Below are 22599 nucleotides of genomic sequence, written 5' to 3'. Positions count from 1 at the left end.
GCGCCGCCGCACCCCTCCAGTATATGCTGGATGAGGTGGGAAGAGTAGGAGGCGGTGGTGGGGGAAGAGGAGGAGGAGGAGGAGGGCAGGCAAGGCCGCCCAGTCCAGACAGACGGGGATGTGATGTCACAGAGACCCTAGCCTTGCCCATAAAGTAGACTAATGTGTCGGGAACGGCTTGGAAAATAAAGGAGGTCATACAGAAATAAAAGAAAAGCAAAGCAGAGGCTCTTCATCCATCACGGCAAACAGGCGGCACAACAACTTCACAACATCCATTCAGCCCGTCGGCCTTGAACAACAGCAAGCTGCGGCGGCTCAACGTCAGGACTGAGAGGAGCGAGGCCGGAAAAAAAACACCAGCAATTTCAACGCAAGCTGGATTAACGCTCAGAATGATTCTTTACCAAAATCAAAATAACCGGAACATTAAAAGTTTTTTTTATTTACCTTCAAAAGTAATCGCTCAATTATCATAGCGAAATTAATCATTTCTTCCCCCGGAACGCCCCAGAAAATGTGCTTTTTAAAACTTGTGAGAATCAAATGGAAAACTTTTGACTTTCTTTTGAGTTTTGCAGTTCATTTTTAGTGTCGTATTGTCCCTGAAGCTGTCGCACTATCTGCAAGAAGCCAGGCAGGAGCAGATAAGCAGGCTGTGCGTGCACACGTGCACACACACACACACATATGCAGACAATATGCATATTCATGTGTAGCGTGTTGACACCCAGATAGTGGCAGGTCAGCTCTATCAGATGGGCCTTTCTGCCCCCCCGCAAAACCCCCCCCACGCCCCATCCCCCATCAGCCCGGATAAAGACGGCGTGATGTGGCACAGTGATATCTGTTTGATTGCGCCCCCTGCCTGCCTGACACAACCTTTCCACCTGATGGGAGGCAGGCGCTCCTGTGGGCAGAGCGCTCTCCACCATAAGTGCTTTAAACGAGGTTTCGAAATATCAAAAGGGAGGAGTAGGCGAGATAAAGCGGCTGAATGCTGGCGTGACTTCAAAGTAACAGGAAGAAAAGTCTCTTTTAGCTCTCGCTTCACTGAACTCCAGAAAACAAGAGGTGAAGCAGCAGCACCAGCACCAACCTGTCTCAGCCATTAGAGGGCGATGCTGCTCGTGGGCGGCTGAAGCCATGGACGTATTATAAGAACTGGACATGGTGGATGCAGCGATTTTCTTTTTCCAGTGGCCACTCGAGGTACTGCAGCCAAAAACCCCATTCAGCTGGAAAAGCATTTTTCCCCAAAGAGCGCAGTCCATAAATAAACAACTGTAAAACAGCAGGACGACCTTCTTCGACCTGAAACTTGGTTACATCTTTCTATTGTAGATTTTAACGTTTCATCTTTCAAAAAAATATCATAAAGGTATGTGAAACATAAGTATGTGCCGTGTCTCGACCCGTTCTCATTGGCTGATGCGTCCTGGTGCTTCATGTGTGTTCCAGATGCATGCTAGGAAGTGACAGTACTGCGCATGGCATTGGCCGCCATATTCAATGAAATGAATAGGCTGCCATGTTGGAGGCTCTTACTTGATGTTGTCCAGACAACCAGAGTCGGGTTTCAGGATGGCCGTGTGATGGAACATCTTGTAGAGCGCGATGCCCAGGAAAATTACGTTGAGCTGGGTAGAGAGAGAGAGAGAGAGAGAGAGAGAACAGGAACGTGTCACTGGCGTTCCATTTTAAAGAAGAGCACTTAGTAGCGAGCGGCGCCGCAGCCCCACTCGGCTCGGCTCGCCACTTTGCCAAACAGAGCGCAAAATCCAGCGGCGGGCGCCACAAGGCCGAGCGGCAGGCGGCGGGATGGGACATCTGCAGACTTTTAACAGGGAGCCGCTTCCCACCGACTCCTTCATACTCGCCTCGTCATATTCACACTTAGAGGAAACCGCGGGGAATAAGTTGCTGCTGCTGCCGCTGCTGCTGCTGCTGCTGCTGCTGCTGCTGCTGCTTCCACAGCTCCACAGTCGACACCTGGGTGGGAAATATGTTTCGCCGCGGGTTGCGATTTCGGTCGAGTAACAGATGAATCACAATGGAAGGCGGCAACATTCAGCTCTGCTCGTGATTGAAAAAAACAACAGTGGGGAAAAAGGTCCCACGTTCAATGGATCCCTCGATTCCAGTGGAGCAGCGTCATACAGTATATTATAATATTTGAGAAAAACAGCATATTTAACCCTTTTTGCAGATTGTTATAATAATTAATACAAACAGTTAGCTTGCAGCTAGAACTGAAGCTGAGCTGCACTTGTTCGGGAGAAGGAAGTTGAAGAGGGATCGACCAACGCCTCGCCGGGGGTGTCGTCACTAACCTGGGACAGGCCACCGTGCCCTTTGTGACATCACAAACGGCTAATTTCAAGTACTTGGTGTTAAAGTGTTCACTTTCTGAGAAGAAGAGATTTTCAAGGATGGGCTGCTCTCACTCCTGGTGAGTTCAGCAACAGGACGGAGACACCAGAGATCAGCGGTGAGGAAGGTTTTGCATAATCTGCGCCTGTCGGGGAGGAATCACGATCTAGAACACGACAATTATCAAGCCGTCCCTCTGCCTTCCTCTGGTCTTACAGGTGGCATTTTGGGAATAGAATGCGAGAATAAAACAGGTGCCTTTCTGACAACTTGCGATGCATCTTTTTGCAGAGATCCTCTTCGAAAAAAACAAAAAAACAAAACAAAAAAAAAAAGCCCCAGAGGCCGAATTGGACCTGAGTTCCAGCCTTTATTTCTAAAATATAACAAGAGATTCTTTGTGTGTGTTCCGAGAGAGAGACTGAGCAAGCGAGCGAAAGAGAGGGTGATTCACAGACATGCATTGTGAGTGATTACGCCAAAGTGGAGCATGAAAGAGCTTTAAGTGTGCTTTTGGAATCGGGAGCCCAGCAGCACAGAGATGAGTGTTATTGTGTTATTTTGGGGTTGTGTATTAGTGGAACATTTAGGGCCAAGTGACGGCTGAAGAAGGTCCGCCGCCATTCTGGTTCGCTGTTGAGGCTGAGCGCGCTCAAAAACATCCGCCGTTCCCTTCATTCTAAAAGGAGATGGCATAGCGAGTGGGTGCCGTCCTTGCATAACACATGATTGTCTTTCCGCAAGAAAAGAGGATGTTGGAGGGGAAAAGAAAGGAATGAAGGCAGGAAAGGGAGCGGGATCAATCATCATCGCCGTGAGCATTACTCTGGAGCTCACCCCCCCGATCCTCACCCGCACTCCCTCGCTTTTCTTTCACCCACTGCGAGGAAAAAAAAAAAATGTCTGAAGCCGCGGCGACGAGGTGCAATATATTCTCGCCACCCCTCATCTGTTTTCCGCGGTGGCGCCGTGCCCGGCGGGGGCGTTCAGGGAGAGAGGACAAGGGGCCATGAGGGAAGGGGTGGGGGGCGGAGGGGAAGGTGGGGACGGGACCATTTAAGAGATGACCCGCAGGCTAAGCGGGGTTAATGAGCGGGCACGCGGTGGTGGTGTCTCACCATAATTATCAGGGTTGCCGGTCCTATGAAGCTCCAGATGAAGTTGGTGTCCAGGCGGAGCCAGCAACTGCAGGGGAGAGACGGGGAGGGGAGGGAGGGAGAAAGAGAAGGGGAGATGAGTTGAGAAGACACGTGACACAGGAAGCTGCAGCGGCTGCCTCTGGAGAAGCCAGGATGGGAAAGACACCTTGACTCATAGGCTGTGGAGTTGTCAAAAAACAAGACTTTTGGTTTGAAAGTCACAATAATAGACGTAACAGAGATTATAGGACGTGACCTGGCCTTCTCTCAGAGACTGTATATTCCAGGGGACCTGCCCCTACTCGATCCACCCCGTGATGCAGAATGGGTTCCAGGTAGCACTGATGCTGGGGCACAAACTTATATTTCAGAATGGACGCATTCTTCACCCTGCCTCGACAACCTCTGGCACATTCACGTAGCCAGATTTTTACCATGCACACCAATAAACAGGGTGGAAAGCTTCAATTTGAAATGGGAACGATATTTATTGAACATGAAAGAGCCTTGAGACACCAATCCGAACACAAAACCTAGGATCGCTGAACGCATAACACATTATGATCTCTTATTACACAACCCCACCCCCCTTATTTATTTTTGTTTGTTTTGCTGTTTTTGTCATGCCGCTGTTTTCCTTTTTTAACTGTACATTATTATTTGCTTACCCTTCTGTATCTAAAGCTCTTTGTTGCTGCACAAATCAACATTTCTCACATGAACTGAAAAAATTAGAATCAGAAGAAAAATAAACACAGACAGCCACTAGGGGGCTTCAATGTGTTGGCGGGAACGAGGCCGGAAGGTAAGTTTGGGGCGTCCTTCACCTTTACCTCTAAAAAGGTTGGTGGGTGGGGCGGAGCTCAGACTCTCGGGGGGGCGGCCGCTCTTCTCCACCTCTGCTCTGCTCCAATTTGCCGGGTTAATGTGGGAAATTACCATTGCGCACGATAATTCATGAATGATTCAATTAGCTCCCGACTGAGTCGTCACTGTATCACTCCAAAGGGAGAAAAAGCCGGCCGACCTCGACCCCGGCAGACACTTGCCGCCCGCACGTTCTGTGCACTGTTGCGACGGCGCCAGCGCTCATGTCGGCGGCGGCGACCTCGCACCTCAGATCAAAACAGAGCCGATCAGTGGCTTCCTCCGCGTCCTCGACGGAGCTAAACACCGAGCGGTGTCGGAAGGTGACGGACGCTCGGATGGGGTAGGAAGAAGAAGAAGAAAACTTGATTCATGACCTCTGGTTGAATTATTAATCTTTTAATCTCCGTTGGCTGGAGCAGAACAGGAGCCTCCATTTTTGGCCGCTGTAAAATTAAAGCCGAAAGGAAGAGGAAGCGGAACTGGCTGCAATTCACCGACATTCTGAAGTAAAAATGCAGCATATGGGGCAATAAAAACAAACCGAGGTGGGAAGCAACGAAGTATAAATACTTCATTACTGTACTTAAGCGGCCGTGTTGTGATTCAATTATGTCCTGGCTCCACTGTTTTGGCAGGAACAATAAAACATTTCAAAAAACAGAGAAGCGATTCAAGTATTTTTAGCTGACAAATCAAAATAATGCGCATAATAAATAAAAAAAAAACTGACGCGGTAGCCGATTCGGTTCATGTTTCAGTTTTTTTTTTTGGCTTACAAAGGACGAGATAACGCTCGGCAAAGACGCGATGGGATCAAATAAATAAATAAAACAGAAAATAACATCAACCGCTTCTTTTGTTGTGCCTCGACTCGATACCCCCCTCCCCCTCCACTGCTATCAGCCGACGGGGCGGGGGAAGGAGGTGGGGGTGGGGGGGGTGGGTGGGTGGCGCGGAGGAACGCGTTTACAGAGGGGCAACAAAGACGCCAGCGATGCGGCAAACAAAGGAGGCATGTCGCGCTCGTAACGCTGGCAGCTCATCAAAGAACACGCTCGGAATCACGGTGGCTGTGAATTATGCTGAAGGTCCCATTGTTGGTTCATCGCCGCCTTTTCTCTTTAAGATCGCTGAGAGATTTAAGGAGTCGCTGCGCAGCCGGAGCTGCGGGGCTCTTGGTTTTTTCTTCCCATCCCCCACCCTCCACCCCCACCCACCCAGCCAGCCAGCTCGTGTCACGGCTACGACCGGTACTCTGCAGAAGTGGGCATATCTGAACACACAACGCCCCCAACCTTGAAGGTCTTATACACTGTACACGTCCTCATTGGGCCATTTTATTAGGCCTTATTAGACCTTGCTCAGTGAGCGTTTGGACGAAGGGGACCAGCGACGGCGTTCCATCACTCATCAGGGAACTCGCGTGTCATAATGAAGACAAACCGGAAAACAATGGGCTGGAATTTGAAGCAGCTGTGCTTTTCCTGCTTTCCACCAGAACAACAACAACAACAACAACAAGGATGACGACAAGCACAGCAGCAGATGGAGACGCTGCTGTTTTGCAGGTTGCATCAGTCTGGGAGCGGAAAAGAAAATAAATTCCAGCCATCCCAAAAAAAAGTAAAGGTAAAAAAAAAAAATGAATCCATCCATCCGATGAGTTACAATGACAGAATGCGTTCAACATGTCTGTCAGGCCTCAAGGACGCCGCGGTTGTTGTTGTTTCAGCTGCACTTGATCGCCGCGGCCATCTGCAGGCTCACTGGAGTGCACAGAGTGTGTGCCACTGCAAAACACAGCTCCACTTCAAGGTACAACGGCAAGGTGTTGGTCTTTGAGTTCGGGGGAATCATTCATCAACGGCCCTCCAACGACAACGAATGACTTTTTTCCCTAAAACTTTCCCGCCATCGCGATTCCAACACGCCCTCCCCGGCCGTCTCATCACCTTGCCACGTGTCACACGGCCGCTCCCCTCCCTCATTCTTCAAAGTCCCGCATCTAATTGTTCCTCTGGTGGCAGCTTTTAATTATTCACTTGGTGTCAGGGCTCAGGCGGTGGCAGCCGAGGCCTCATCCATCAGCCGGAAGTTCGGCCGGGCCGTTCCACCGCCGTTCCTGCTGGTGGCGGCGCGGTGAAGACCCAGGAAGCTCCGCGATGATGCCACTCTTCATTATTTTCAGAGAGACTAACGGAGGGACTGGAGGAGCCCCCCCCCATTCCCTCCCTCCATCCCCGTCTCTCTGCACACGTCTACAGCGGAATCATCTGCCGTCCACCAGCGTTGACTGCGTGTCTTCACTGTCAGCGCAACGTCAGTTCAGCAGCGGGGGAACATACACATTCTGAGTAAGCGCTCCACTTCATTAAAAGTTGATGATGAGCTGCAGCGATGGAGCCACTATTTGCAGTTTTTGTTTGTTTCGTTTTTGAGGCAGAAGCCATGTTCTGGGAAAATAGAAAATAAGTTTTAACGCTAGCAGGAGAATTTTTTAGGCGATTTAGAAAGAAATGTTTAACCAATAGAAAAAACTAACTGTAAAAATATTTTTCACTTTGAATGGAAGGCAGAGACAGAGATATGCTAACATATTTTAAGGGATTGAGGAAACTGAGATGAAGAATGAACCCAATGTCAGTGGAAAGTAAACCGCTTGGAAAAATAAAAAATACAGCAGCGGTATATCAAGACCTCCAAGCAGAAATGAGGGAGAGCATCTTCCAAAAGTTGTGGCAAAACTCTTAACTGACTTGTGTAAAACTATTGACTGTTAACATAACAGCTGTTGGATTGAAAATAAAAACCCTCCCAAAATGTCAAACATCCGTCAGCCTTAAGAATGGCTGAACTGAAGAGGAGAAAACAAGCTCTTTGTTGCACATATCTGCCATGGAAACATCAGATTACAGAAATATCCCAACTACCTCTATTTATTTCCTATTTTTGGAGGTGGATGAACAAATGGGGACATGCACACTTATTTAAGCTCTCCATGCACCTCATGCATTCAAACTAAATTTGACAAATTAAAACGTGTACATCTATTTGGTTGTTGATTTTAAAGGCACAGGTTTAAAACCCTGTGCCTGTACTTACACTCGTTCCGTGCCGTAGCTGCGGTAGTCCACGGCGGCCGAAACGGCCACGATCAGCGCCGGGACGCCGTAGCCCACCATGTAGAAGTAGCGGCGGCGCGAGTGCTCGCTCTCGAACACCTCCACCAGCATGATGTAGAGCTGCACGCCCTCCAGGAACATCCAGGTGAACGCCGCCAGGAAGAAGAAGTGCAGCAGGGCGGCGAAGGCGGCGCAAGCAATCTGCGGCGTGCATGACAGTCGGAAGAGGGCAGAAGGGGAGGGAGAAGAAGAGGGAGAAAAAAAAACATTAAGCATGGCATTGTCATTTCTATGTCCTCTGAACACAGAGTCTGGGTTGGAGGCAGTGGCTGGATGTTTGCCTGTGGTGACTGGCAGCTTCTCTCCCTTCAGACAACGAGCCCATGCGGTCCCGTCAGCTGGCGACCGGCAGATACAAGAGAGCGAAGCCAAGCGTCCAAGAGCAATTTGGAGCTCATCAGTTTTTACACAGCGGCCAGGTGCGGCCACTTAATGCGGTTTACACACTTCCTGGGCTGACGGAGGCTCCGACGAGTCCAGACGAGTCATTAGCATGCGGACCAGCGAGTGCCAGCGACTTCTCCAACAATAATAAGACACAGCGGCTCACCGGATTCCCCCATTATTGGCACAATTGAACACAAAATCACTTTTTTTCCCTTCTACGGTGGCTAAAATGGAGCCCGTCGCGCCACTAAGAGGTTGACTGGACGTTAATTGCAGAACAGGAGAGTGATCTCGGAGGCGGGCCATGAATCCGGCCCATAAAACCTTATGGAAAGAGAAAAGAAGGCGTCGGCTATACAGCTTTGACTTTTAAACTTGGCACGGGACGTGGCTCCGCGGATAAACCCGCCAAGTGCGAGTGGTGGTTTGTTATTTTTTTAGTGGGGTGATTGATTGTTTAATATTTCCACGAGTCAGTAAAGCAAAGCCCGAGATCCAGCAAAGGTAATGGGATAATTAAAGCGGCTGTCTGATGCCATCATAAATGCACAGACATGGAAGTCATTGAGACAGCAGAGTCACCAGCCAAGCTAACGTTGTACTTTATCTCATACTCATATATAGGATGGGCAGCTCTGGCTGGGCCACAGTGGCCTCGACCCACTGACCCTCATTATCCACTTGTCATTATAGGCACAGTGTACTTCTTCTCTTATCTGTGCCCCCTTTGCGATCAAAACTTCTTACACACATTTGTATTATTTTATTAACCACGTCACAACATGTTATCAAACGTGTCTCAAGATGAACTACCTGCCTGTGAAAGGTCGGCAATCACGCTGTTGCTGTGTCGTGAGGACAATCATGTCAATGACAATCATGCCACAAAGATGTATGAGTTTGGTGATGGCGCTAGCTAAATGGCAGCAAATGAATTGGACAGCCAACATAGCCAAGCTGTGTGTTAACTAGCGGGCTAGCTAGCTTCAAGGTAGTACCAGACACGAGAGAGGTTTTTTGAAAGGTCAAATGTCAACACGGCTTTTCTTCAGTTTGGTAAAATTAACTTTAACACCGTGCCGGTGCCCAATGGCAAACAAAGTCTGAACCTGTGGAAAATAGCAAGCGAGTCCACCTAATTCTCAACGCGTCCACCCACACCACCACTCCTGCATGACAGCCGGTAGGGTTGCACATCTGTCTGTGGTAAACGATTCAATATGCATCTCGAAGGGTTACGATTTGATTAAAAAATGATATCCTTTTACTAGAGACGGATTCGATATGAATCAATTCAATACAAATCGATTCGATACATACAATTTGATACCGTGATAAATAATTGTTGCAGATATTTTATAAAAAAAAACAACAACTTTCATTCTTATTATTATTCAGTTTTTCAAATTTTCAAATATGACCAAATTCTTATCAAAAAAGACCAAATATCCCAAAGCATTGTGCCTTTATGGCACTGGCAAAAAAAACACACATACGAAAGAGAAAAACAAAATGACATTGTAATGACATTGACAATGTATTTATTTTTAAACATTGACCAAAAAAAGTGCAATATCTTAATAGCCTGAGCAACTGAAGATTGTTGTTGGACTATAAGTTCTTCTTGGAAGTCAGGGTGAGTAAGTGACTGAGGCAAATGCAGTGTTTTTCTTTAACGTGACAATGAATAAACCTTTACATTTACAGCTCGCTCTGCAAAGAAGGGCGTGCGCGATTCATTTTCTGCATAGGCGTGGAGTCCAAAATTGCCACGTGCGGCTCGAAGCTGTGACCGGCTGTCACTACTTTTGGGGCAGAGGAGGGGCTCGCTGTAGCACCTGCTGCTCGTTGAAAAAACAAGAACTGCTGAGGAACGATACGTGCTTTCACGTCAGTCTCCAAAATACCAGAAAAGTCTCCTATAACACCAGGAAAAGTCGCTAGATTTGTCGCTATGGGAAGCTGGAAAGTAGGCAGGTTTAGCAGGAAAGGCACCTGCGGCGTTTAGCGAGCAGCTTCAGGTCTGGGTTTGAGAGACGCTGATGCGTGTGTGATGCCACCAACCCATTGAACGTCTCGCGATACCTGATCCATGATTCATTTACACACAATTCATTTATAATTTGAATCTATTTATGAGGCTGCTACTGATGCAGCTGTATCGCTCACTTCCTGAACCGGACATGTGGTTGCATCGGTTTATCGTCCACAACCCTAATGGCCTGATGCTGTGGGTGGAATAAAGCATGTTGCTGTTCTGCACACAAGTAAACCCAGTCTTTTTCCGGGCTGTGGGTTTTTTGACACACAGACACAGACACGCGTGCGTGCAGCGGCACAGCGACAGCGCGTCTCCACCTGCTACCACCGCTGAGCTCTGGCGGGCGACTTGAATCCGCACTGCAGTTATTACAGCGAGGGAGAAGGTTTAGGGTACGGGAAACGGCTTTAATCCAGAACAAAGCTGAAGTGTCGGCAAATTGGAAAGAGCTGCGGCGGAGGAAAAGCCGACTGAGAGGTGGTTCAGTCTGGTTTAATAGCCAGTTGGCAGCTGTGCAGAGAGTGAGAGTGTGTGTGGGAGCAGCCCTAAGAGTGTGCGTGTGTGTGTGCATGTGATTCTCAGTGACAAAGAGAAAGAGACGCCTGCTTCTCTGGTGGTTCTGACATTTATACATAAAAAAAACAAAAAAAAACACATGATGTGTAGATTTATTTTTTTTACAACAATGGAAATTATGAGAATTATCTTGGCCTATACTGTGTGTCCTCACTCAGCGATGCTACTTCTCTGAATCATAGCACCACACACAACATTGACACTGCTTGAGTTCTACATAAAGACTCGAAAACAGACAAGAGCTGCAAACAGACAGAGCTGTTTACTTTTGCGAGAAAAAAAAAAAAAAAGTGGAAAAGCAACATTTTCCAGGGCACCAGCAGCATCTGCGTTCACAAATCAGATGTGCTTGCAGACACCTGTGGCCAGACTTACCGGCTGGTCGCCCCGGTTGATCCCCACCAGGAACAGAGACTCTGCGATGAAGAGGCTGATGCACAGGTTCTTGTGGATGGTGTTGCGGTCGCTCTGGAGGCCGCGGAAGAAGCAGAAGGTGAAGAGGCTGATGAGGAGGCAGACCAGCGAGAGCAGGATGCCCACCCAGGTGATGACGTCCAGGAGCATGTCGTGAACAGGGTCTGTGTTCTGCCAGATGGAGAATTAACAAAACAAAACAAAACAAAACAAAAAAAAATCAAATATTGGTTTTCATTATACACAGCGACACTTCGGGAAAAATGTGTTGGAAAGGCTAAAAATAAAAAGGCGGCAAACATAAGGAGCTAAACCTTTTGAGTTACGTTCCTTCCATTTCCTTTTGCTACTGTTTTCTGAGGGTGAGGTGCATTCAAGCGAGCATTCGATAAACCAATACACAACCACCCACAGGTGGCACATACGAGTCATAAATTTGTCAGCAGGAATCAATTTAAAACGCTCCCCCATCCATTGTTTGGTTCTGGAGGGGTGACAAAGTGAAACAAAGTGAGCAGGGTGGGATGGATGGGATGGGGGGGCAGGTGCGAAGGCTGAGCGTAACACAAACACAATCAAACCACAACAGGCTCAGTGGCTTCGACCGCCACCGCCACTGCTACAGGGCGGTGAGAGAAACATTTAAAAAGTAAAACAAAGTCCCCCCCCCCCCTTTTTTTTCTGCTGATGATGAATTTGTGCCTTCACGGGAGGAGATAAGGGTCGCCAGCGATTCAGCCAGAAGCCATGAAATGGAATTTACATCCAGGCCGTAAAAGCCAGACGCACAAAGGGGATACTTGAGCGGCGAGCGTTTAACGGCAGAGCCATCTAAAAGTGCCCAGTCGGCAGAACGAATGCCCTTTTGTGGACCTAAACGGATTAAAACAAACACATTAGAAGGAGCTTTACTGCCAAGAACCTGCCACGGTATAAAAAAAAGAGGGGGGGTGGTCGGGGGGGGGGGAGGTTAAAAACAAATGTGATTAGCGATGAGTTACAGGTGACGTCCTGTCGTTTAGGTCCTACTCTGGATTTTGAGTGACTTGTAATTAAGCTTCAAACACAGCAGCCTGTGGAGCTGCAGAAGCAGACGGTGCTCTGGCGGCCAAACTGTTCATTATTCATTTCTTTCTTTATTTTTAACTAAATTGATCGAAAGGCCCCATGTTGTTACCCTTTTCCTGTTCTGTTTCCACAGAATATTGGACCTCTAATAAGAAAATCATTAAAACGGTGACCCTAGTGGTTGAAAGATGTAACCTTAGATGTTCAACTGCAAGCTTTGAATGCTTTGTTTTATGACAATTTGGTTGAAAATCATTAGAAAGCAGCACATGAGGAGCGTTTAGTTCATTTTTAGCACTAAAGTTTCAAAGGAACGGGTGAAATAAAAAATAATAATAAAAAGATCTCTCCAATTCTCAAGCACTGTATCACAGAAAAGTGCAGCATTACGAGGCGACTCGAAGAAACGCCCCCTGACTGAAAGGACCCCCCGAGATATGTCCCGAGCGAGACGGCCATTCAATGAAAGTCTCTTCAGCGTGAAGAGAAGCCGGGACGAAGGTTTGAAAGACACCTTCGTCCCGGCGCTTTGACGCCATCCAAACATTTTCGGTCAGCTTCTGAGACTTTCTAATTTCCCGGGAGGGTGGAGAGTGTGAGAGGGGAGGACGACTTCCCTCCCTGTTTTACTCTGCCGGGGGTTAATTAAGACAAGGAGACGTAGAGGAGTGGAGGAGCTGAGGAGACACATCCTGACAGGCAGCCTGGTGTTTGACAGTGTTGAGAAGCCTAAACTAGGCTTTTCTCATGGGCCCAAAAAACACAGAAAAAAAACTGACACCAAAAATGACCCTTTAAATGCACACGAGCCCATACGGTATGGCGTGTGCCGCGCTGGGTACTTCACATTAAGTACACACGGGCTATTTCCTAACACGGGCAAACGATGTACAGCCCCGAGTGACGGCAAGACGAAGCCCCGGAAAATATTTGCTTACGCCGTCGAAAGGAGCGCATCTCTCTCTCTCTCCCTCTCTCTCTCTCTCTCCCTCTCTCTCTCTCTCTCTCTCTCTCTCCCTCTCCCTCTCTCTCTCTCTCTCTCTCTCTCTCTCTCTCTCTTTCGAGGCAAGACCCTCTTTAAATCACGCTCGGACCAGTCAGCAGGAAGGATGTCATGTGTTTAGTTGTTGCTGTTGTTTTCTCCCCGCTCCCACCTCACAGAATCAAGCGCCTTCAGGAGCTTCATGTAAGAGCTGGTGGTTGGGGGAGGGGTGTGTGTGTGCGTGTTGGGGGGCTGCTGATCATTAAGGGTCGGCGGCACAGCAACGGCAGCAGCGCTGCTCGACTCTGGGGGTCTGTTTAGCCTTGGTGAGCTGCGGTCCTGCACGGCAAAGATGTTGCATGCGGCCAGCGTCCAAGAGAGAGTGTGAGGATTGTTTTTTTTTTTTTTTTTACTCTTTTTTTCCCCCTTCGCTGCCTGTGGGGCCTACACAGTGGGTGGCAGCAGCAGCAGCAGATGTTGCTGGAGGTGCAGCCTCCGCAGGTGTGTCGCTTTTTTTTCACTCTGCGCTGCATTACGGAGGAATTAATGAGACCGGGGGGAGGGGCATGGGGTGGCGAGAGGGTCTGCTGGGTCTGGCCGCTCACTGCAGGCTCTATTCATCACAATCTTCACTCCGAGGCAGGGGGGGGGGTTCCACACTTGGGTGATGGATTCACTGTGGGACGATTTCTCTGTGGCGGGAGGCGGAGTAGGGCCCAGACATCGGCTGCTGGCCCAGCTTCCCTGTCCTGCTGCTGGGAGCGGGGGGGTGGGGGGTGGGGGGTGAGTTTCTCCACCTGGGCAGGATGGTGAACGATGCGATCCGCAGAGCCACTGTTCCTCAGCCGCACTGCACAACGGGAATAACTGTGTGTGTGGGGTGGGGCAGGGGGTTGACTCTGCAGCAGGACGTCATTTACTCCCAGATCCACTTACTGGGTCACCAGGGCAGCAGCCAAGTGGTACGTGTCCAACTTGTGCACATTCGATTTGTCTTCCAATCTCTCGTCGCAACATTCTGCCCTGCTTCCCTCTTAAACACATTGATTCTTCACTGCAGAAGGGAGATTGGCTCCGCTCCCGATGTGCTCGCATGTCGCACAGAACGATCTGTTCAGACAGAGCAGAAGGAGGTGGAGGAGGAAGAGGGGGAGGTGCAAGAGGTAGATATGGAGGTGGTGGTGGAGGAGGAGAACAAGGAGGTGATGGAGAACGTGCAAGAGGTAGAGATGGAGGTGGCAGAGGAGAAACAGGTGGTGGTGGTGGTGGTGGAGGAGGAAGTGGAGGAGGAAGAGGAGGAGGTGCAAGAGATTGGATGATGGAGGTGGTGGAGGAGGAGGAGATGGAGAATGTGCAAGAGGTGGAGATGGAGGTGGCAGAGGAGGAACAGGTGGTGGTGGTGGAGGAGGAGGAGGAAGTGGAGGAGGAAGAGGAGGAGGTGCAAGAGATTGGATGATGGAGGTGGTGAAGGAGGAGGAGGAGGAGGAGGAGGAGGAACAGGTCGTGGTGGTGGTAGAGGAGGAGGAAGTGGAGGAGGTGGTGCGGGAGGTAGAGATGGAAGTGGGAGGAGGAGGAGCTGAAGGACGAAGTGCAGGAGGTGGAGATGGAGGAGATGGAAGAGGGGGAACAGCCGTGTGGCAATGTGGACCGAGCCGTCCGAACCCGACATCCCATCATATGCTCTCCATTAACAGAACACCCAAAAAGCCCTGAATGACCTGAAGTGCCTGTCGGAGATACGGAAGAGGAGCAGCGGGTGGAGAACAGAGCGCAGGCCTTTCCTGCCTCAAAGAGGCGCTGGTAGCGCCGGGCCGCCGAGCCAATCCAATTAAAATGCATAAATCTCTCCATATGCCTCCAGCGCCGAGCTTTGACTCATAAAATATGGCCGGGCGGGGCAACCGCCAGCGCCACGGGGCAGCAGCCCACTGCAGGGAGTCATGTGACAAGTTCAGCCGCGGTGCGAGCCAGGATTTATGGTCTGCAGCGGGGTGGGGAGCGGAGGGGAGGGGAGGGGCTGGGGCGTGATTCACTGGCCCGAGTGCATTCGTCACATCCAAATGGGGGAGGGGGGAAAGGGGGGCGGGGTTCCTTCCGTGGCAGGAGCTGGGTGTCACACAGGCAGCGGTGAGTGTACTCGAGATTGGTCTTGGTCTCAACATCAGTCTCGAGACCACTTTTTAATGGATCTCTTCTGGGACTCTGAGGCATTTTCACTGGGACTCGTCTCGGTCTCGGACTGGACGGACTCGGGATCTTTGATCAAAACCTGTCCAGACTCTGCCAGCACTGCAATCACACGATAATAAAAGAAAAGAATCCAGCTGCTGCCTCGGTTTCACTCTGTTTGTGACACGCCCCCCTTATTCCTAGTTAAATGATTTTTTTTTAACTTCATGAAGTAAATTTGTTTTCTTTTTTTTTTAAATCGTTCAAAACAGCTGGCAAAGCAGCAAAATGTGAAAGAAAATCATTAAAAGACTCCCTTGTGAAAAGAAATGTTGCTGTCCCATGTGTGTAGAAGCAAACTCCAATGAAAAAAAAGAGCTTGTGGTCATTTTTTCGGTTTTGATGTTATTTTTCTTCGATATATATATATATATATATATATATATATATACACACAGTCTTGGTCAGTGCGGTCTTGACTACAACACTAGCGCGACGAAGTGGCGTCCGGCTCTGGATCCCACCTCTATCCCCCTCACAGCCGACGCTGCGTGGCGCCATAAAACTAACCTTGACCGTCCGACCTCATCACGGTGACTGTCTGCAGGTGCCACTTCGAATGAGGACGGTGATGAATGCTGCCTAAATAACAAGCGGCCCCTCCGCCACACGACGTGCCATTCCGCTGATTTATGCCGACTGGTGCCGCTGGGAACAGTGGCACCTACCAGCAGGTTCATGGGCCAGCCGTGTGAATAATGGCCTCTAGGGGGAACCGTAACAGTGCGATATTTCTTGGGGTTTAGCTCTTATTTATTTATTTATTTATTTATTTATTTATTTATTTATTCATTCATTCATTCATTCATTCATTCATTTATTTATTCATTTAATTTCATTTCATTTAATACTTTATTTTGTAATTTGTGACTTTATCCAAGTCCATCCCATGTTAACAATCCGTTTTTGTCTATTCCTCCCCATCTGCATTTCTACACCCACCAGCTATTTATACAAGTAGTGGATGTACGTTTAAAAGAAAGGGTCCTCAAAAGAAAAGGAGCCTCAGGAGCCTGTGGAGATTCTTTAAAAACTCATTTCCTGCCCCCCCATCAGATGAAACGTTGGCCATCTGCGCTGTTTACGTCCTGTTTACGTCCTGACGCGACTATTTGATTTCTCGAGCAATTTGGACGGGACCACCCGCAAACGCTACGGTGGCCAACAACAGTCAAACACAATACAACTGGCTAATGCGCCTTAGTTGATGAAAGCTGCTGCATGTATAGAAATGATGCAAATTTACAAACACAAACACAAGTCTAAACAAGGTACAAAAAAAAAAAAAGACTGTGGTGCAAGCAAAAAAACATGCTGAAAGACATAAAAACATAGACATACTTCATTATCAAATGCGCTGCAAACAGAGAAGCGATGCGAAACACAACAGATTGCAAACCAAGAAAACACATGCAATGAAAAAACGCTGCATAAACCAGTCTTGGAGCACTTCCCTTTTAGTGGCTGGTTTATGCAGCGTTTTTTCATTGCATGTGTTTTCTTGGTTTGCATCCTTTGTGTCATGTATTGTTTCTCTGTTTGTAGGTCATCTGAAGATGTAGTATGGTTGTTTTTTTTTGTCATGCAGCACGTATCCCCCCCCCCCCCCGTTTCTAACACAATCCTCTTTTTGCACCTTGTTTACAAGGTACTTCTGTTTGTGTTTGTGAATTTGCATTGTTTCCATGCCTGCCGCTGCTTTCACCAACTAAGGCGCATTAGCCAGTTGTGTTGTGTTTGGCCGTTGTCAGGCCACGGTAAACGCAGCATTTTCTCACTGAAGTCAGCAGGTCAATTTTTCCCCTGAAAAACACCTGAAGCATCTTTGCATGCTGGGCTCCATCACAACACGACGGAAGTCAGAATCATGAGCGAAAGTCACGGGGGAGAAGCCTGCCCTCTCCCTCTCCCTCTCCCTGCCTCGCTCACCCACTGCCCATTTGCAATCATTTTGAAAAAAACACAAAAGAGCGCACAATCTCTTCACACAGCTGTTTGCGCTGCCGGCGGCGCTCCTCGGCTGGGAGTGCAGGGATCAGCGGAAGGCATCACTCAGTGCTCTCTGGCTCCATAGCTACGAATTAGTCAACAAAGGGCTTGAGTGGCAGCGGCGGATGGAGGGACGTGGGGGGGGGGAGTGGGGAGCACCTGATGCCCTTGTGATTCCCAGTCCCCTGATCCAACTCTCCTTGGTACCTAACGGTTGTGTGTAACACGGGAGCAGTTGAGCAAGGAAAATTCAGGAAAGTCTGTGACAGTGATGAAGATCAAGAAGACTCTGGGCTGGAAACACACACTGAAGGCTGGAAACATCTTGCGGGTAACAATGTTCAAACATCTATAATATCTGAATTAGTAAAACGTCCCAGGGAACTAATTGACTTCAAACATAATTATCCTGATGAGACACATCCGGAGTTTCCCTGCTGTTGAGTGCATCTAATAATCTCACATATCAGAGCACTCCAGTTCCATGCTCGCTTTTGAAACTTTGCACCAAGTTTTATTTTTCTTCATCACAGTCTGTGTCTGCGCAGTGGAATTAAATCCAAATCAGTGTATGAGTGTGTGTGTGGGCCTATGTTTGTATACATACACCCAGTGTACACAGTTTAAATGGTCAGTAAGCAGCAGCAGAAGTCATTCTAACATTATTATTATTCGGGACTGAGCCCCGGCGATTAGACCAGCTCTGAAGCAGAGCAGGTCATCGCAAGGCGAAGACCCGTTTCTTCTTTTTTTGTATGTTTATTATTCGGGACTGAGCCAGAGTGAAGGCCTGCTCTCATCAGAGCAGGTCTTCGCCAGGCGAAGACTCGATTGTTCTTCGTATGTTTATTATTATTATTTACAAAACATCAAAAGTCACCAAATTTGGCACAGAGGTAGAAACTGGTACAAAATGAAAGAAAATGAAGACAAAAAGGCAAAATGCCACAGTCTAGCGCCCCCTAGAGGCGTCCAAAAATTAGAAATGGCCCTAGCTTCCAATAGGAAGGTCGAAAAAATATGGGGAAAAATTCCACGCGTTCGTCTCTTCAAGCCCGACATTTCGTATGCTCTAACTTTTGTCGCCCGACAAACAGTAAGTGAGTTATTTCCACTTTTTTGTTTTCACGTTAAAAACACAAGGCTCAGAAAGCAAAATCAAATTCTTTTTGATAACTCAAACCGTTTTCGTGCAACGGCCCTCTAAAGTTGATGCACTTTTGAAAATTGACCAAAAATCGCTCAAAATGCCCACTGAAACAATTAAAAAGCCTCTAGCGCCCTCTAGGAAGGTCGAAACGACATGGGACAAAAACCCACACGTTCCTTGGATACAGACCTATATTCTGACACTCTGAACTTTGACCCCTGACAAACCGGAAGTTAGCTATTTTCAATTGTTTGAAATCATCCAGAATCACAGAACTCAACAATCGTGTATGCTGCAACTTTCAAAATAAAAAAAAACACCAGAAAACTAAAAATGCCAGAAAGGAAGTGAGATATTTTGAGTTGTTTGAGATCACCCCAATGAGAAAAAAAAGTCAGTTTTTTCACTGACCACGCCTACATCGTTATTCACACCCCGGATAACTATACATAGTTAGACTGCTGAAGCCCTTAGCTGAAAGATGATACCAATATCTTTCATGTAGACACCGAAATGGCTGAGTTCTAAGCTTAGGTGTCCAAGGTTGCAAAAGCGGAGCTAGCGGAGCCAACTCTGCTCCTGCTAGTCGGGAGCCCTAACGCCTTTCTCTTTCTCTCCCTCTTTTTCAACACACACATACATGGCTGCAGTTTCCTTTAGAAAAGTTCTACAGACATGATTCAAACATCCACGTGTCTGTGCCTATGTTTTACATTTGACAGCCACTTCAAAAAAAATGGAGGTAAAAAGTGCATAATTTGCATACACAGGCTTATGATGATCAATTAGACCTCTTCTCCCTCTTTTTGAACACACAAATAAATGGCTGCAGTTTCCCCTAGTCATTCATACATCCACGTGTTTGTCTCATCAAGGCCTATAATTTACATTTGACAGCCTCATCCAAAAAACAAACAAACAAAACAAAAACTGGAGGTGAAAAATCTGCATCATTTACATAGAATTCTTTCAGAGTCAGCAGATCTCGCCGGGCGTTCGCAGAGGACAAGGGGTCAATTGCAGGCGTCGGCGTCGGCGACTCAGTCCCGCAAACGCTGCTTGCAGCTTTAATTATTATTATTATTATTATTATTATTATTGATAATAATAATAATATTAATAAATGCATGAAGTCGCTTTAAAACATTTTTGTAAATCATTTGTGCAGAAGTAACCATAGCAATTCAGAACATATCACATTAAACATAATAAACCAAAAGTATTCCATTCATTCTGTTATTCTATTAACAGAATAAAAAGACTGTTTTCAGATCCCACATAATCAAAGTTGCTCAACCTTTAAGTCAATTCCAGCCTCCTGCTAAAACTGATGCTTTGTTGGAACTTGCAAAAACAACAGTTTCAAACAACAGGTGCTGGCCAGGACCATTTCTAAGGAGCACACTGACAGACTCACGATACCCATTATTGTTAGAAAACATCGCTGAAGGCACTTGCTTAAGGTGAGCGCGACAAGCTCTTAAAGATGATTTGGCAAGGAGAGGTGTGCAGGTTGTGCGAGGCAAGAGAACGGTGAAGAAGCTGGTCGTGCTGCAGGGGAGGTTCCCTTTTCTGTTTTCATTTTTCAAGGATACCGCTGAGAGATAAACAAGGTTCGACCGGTAAGCTGCTGTACGGAGGGTAATGAGTAATGACAACGGGGAGGTCACTGGCGGTATGTAGCTGTTGCCATGGATGCAAAAAAAAAAATAAAGAAAATAGCCAGTCCTTCATTCAGTGTGGTTTTCAGACTGTGCTGGTGACAGCTTGTCATACAAAAAAAAAACAGAAGCTTCAGTTTCCGTCCCTTCCTATAGGCAGCCTTTACTCCACGCTAATATGCTAGCGGATAAGACGATGAAGAAATATTAATAAAACCGTTGCTATCTACACAAAGTCAAGAGGAAGTATTTACTGCCCACTTGGATCACTTGGATCAAATTGAAGGCTTTTCTCCATTCCTCTTGATTATACCCCTTACAGTTAAGAGCAAGTAGGACAGGAATCCAACAAATGATTTAAGTACATGAGTGACATTTTCCATCATACTTTCTGTAGTTTACTATGGTGGTTATGTTTGGTTTGAAAATGTGATCAAATGCTTTTAAACGGGTATAAATATGAAAATGAACCCTGTGGACTATGGGTGGTTTTGCATCCTGGCTGGGACTCTAACAAAACAAAATAATCTTTGGATCCTGAATGTTTTGGCTCTCAGTTTTTACATCTTTCTTATTTTCATCCTCCAACAAAACTTATTTTCTTTAATTTAATCTGCACCATTATTTTTTTTCTATATCTCCTATAGTGATGTCTTATTACCTAAATTTACTGCCACAGTAGCAGAACACAGTTTTTTGTTTCCCCCCAGATCGATCAGGACATTATCCTGGAAGAATAAAACCCTCCTGAAATCTTTGACAACATCAGCCTACTGGCCTGGCTGTACCTAATTCATTTATTTTATTTTATTTTTTTTTCAATTAAACCAATTACTCCACAACGAGGAGAATTTGGAATTTGAGATGGAATTTGCGCCCATTGAGCCACGGCAACGAGGAGGAGGAGCGGCGCCCTACCTTGACGTCCACATGCGCCATGAGCACCGCAAAGTTGGTGAGGTGCGTGCAGGAGCAGGTGGTGTGCGTCCTGTTGGTGCCCAGCAGGCGACAGTCCTGCGTGGACCAGTAGCCCGTCATGGTTTTCTTAGAGTAGCTCCAGAACGAGCAGTTGGGGTTGAAGTTCTCCTCGGAGTGCTGCGCAAACAAAACGAAACCAGAACAGTGAGACAAACACCTGCAGAGTAAAAAGGCTCCTCTCTGCCGCCGCCGCCGCCGCCGCCGCCTGCTCGCTCATCGCCCGCGTCCTCATTGTGTGCGTGCTGACCTTTTCCCTTTAATTTTCCCTGTGTGAGAATGGATCACCTCGGCGATTTAATGGGCACCACAGCTTCCCGTCGGAAGCCTGGCCAAGTGACAGTCAGGGCTCCGCTGCTGGAAAAGGTAATCTACGATACAGCGGCCGGAAACAATCTGCAAAAACGGCGGAAACGCACGTTCCCAACCCCCCCCCCCGCCCCCCCCCGACGCAGATTCCCACCGCTGCCTGTGAGAGTGGGCAGAGTCCAACCCTCCATCCCTCCAAAGTCAACTGCTGGCTGCGGAAACACGGAAAGGAGCCTTTTTATGGCTTTGCACTTCCTGTTTGAGGTGATTAGCCTCATCAGGTTTATCCTCTGCGGGGGGCTAAATGTGCCGCTGATTGACTTTCCCCTTCACACGACGCAGCTCCCGCGCTGCACTGCCGCCGCGTTGAGGAGATGGGGTGACCCTCCGTCCCATTAATGGCTTTAATTGGTCCAATTAAGAGGCAAGGCAGGGAAGCAAAACAATAACTCGAGGACACATATCATCATCGCCGTCGCCGTCCCCCTGGAGGAGCAGCCGTGCAAAGCCTCCTGACTGAGAGGAGCAGCTGCGGAGAGCCGGGGAAGAGGGACGGCACGCCGCCGCTTTGTTCTGGAGTAGGCGGAGGTAAATAATTAATGGAGCCTGGAGGCAAAATGTAGTACTTTGTGTGTATAATTTTCTCCACGCAGCGGCCAGATAATCACATTCAGTCTGAGAGCCACTGCTGCAGTATTATCGTCATTAATACATCACCCCCCCCCCCTTCCCCACCCACCCCGTTTACTTATTGCAAATCCCAATTTGTTTTCTGTCCGTTTCTTCCCCACGTATCTAAATTGAGCCGAAGGTAAAAGAAATAATAGGCAGCAGCTGCAGCCTGCAGCGGCGTGAATGAAAGGGAGGGGAGGTGGGTGGGTTGGGGCTGAATGAATTAAAAAAAAAAAAAAAAAAAAAAAAAAAAAAAAAAATCATCTGCGAGAGGAAAACACGGCCGCCGGCACGGAATCCTTGAGAGGCGGAGAGCATTTAATCAGAGCGCTCTCTTAACTCTGACTGGTTCACCAGTTTACAAGAGAAAAGAGGCTCCTTCCCGTTCAAAGCGCTGCGGATGCACAACATCAGCTGCCACCAATGGAGGCAAATTAATTGGCGGAGCCGTTGCGGTAATCCTAATTATTAAATGATTCACGGCACAATCCTCCGTGTACACTAAACACACGGTGTAATGTATGGAAATGTCTGTGTGTTTACAGCAGCGTAAACGAATAATTCCAGTCACAGTTTGTCAGT

At 47.8% G+C, this 22599-nt stretch overlaps 1 protein-coding gene across 6 annotated transcripts in view; it reads right to left on the bottom strand.

The window, feature by feature from the left end:
* LOC142894212 (adhesion G protein-coupled receptor L3) overlaps positions 1 to 22599 on the bottom strand; it is a 172285-nt gene that overhangs the window by 16747 nt on the left and 132939 nt on the right. For all 6 annotated transcript variants that reach the window (XM_076035476.1, XM_076035478.1, XM_076035480.1 and 3 more), the window contains 5 exons: positions 20980 to 21156; positions 10944 to 11153; positions 7485 to 7705; positions 3492 to 3558; positions 1549 to 1640 (listed from right to left, as the gene is read on the bottom strand). In XM_076035476.1, the coding sequence (XP_075891591.1) occupies positions 1549 to 1640; positions 3492 to 3558; positions 7485 to 7705; positions 10944 to 11153; positions 20980 to 21156 (767 nt within the window). The remainder of the gene's footprint in view (positions 1 to 1548; positions 1641 to 3491; positions 3559 to 7484; positions 7706 to 10943; positions 11154 to 20979; positions 21157 to 22599) is intronic.

This window comes from Nelusetta ayraudi, unplaced genomic scaffold, assembly GCF_046127955.1.
Source record: "Nelusetta ayraudi isolate G7.1 ecotype Tasmania unplaced genomic scaffold, CSIRO-AGI_Nayr_v1 ptg000042l, whole genome shotgun sequence".
Lineage (NCBI taxonomy): Eukaryota > Metazoa > Chordata > Actinopteri > Tetraodontiformes > Monacanthidae > Nelusetta > Nelusetta ayraudi.
The sequence above is the reverse complement of the archived record's forward strand: the minus strand, read 5'-3'. Positions and strand labels throughout refer to the sequence as shown.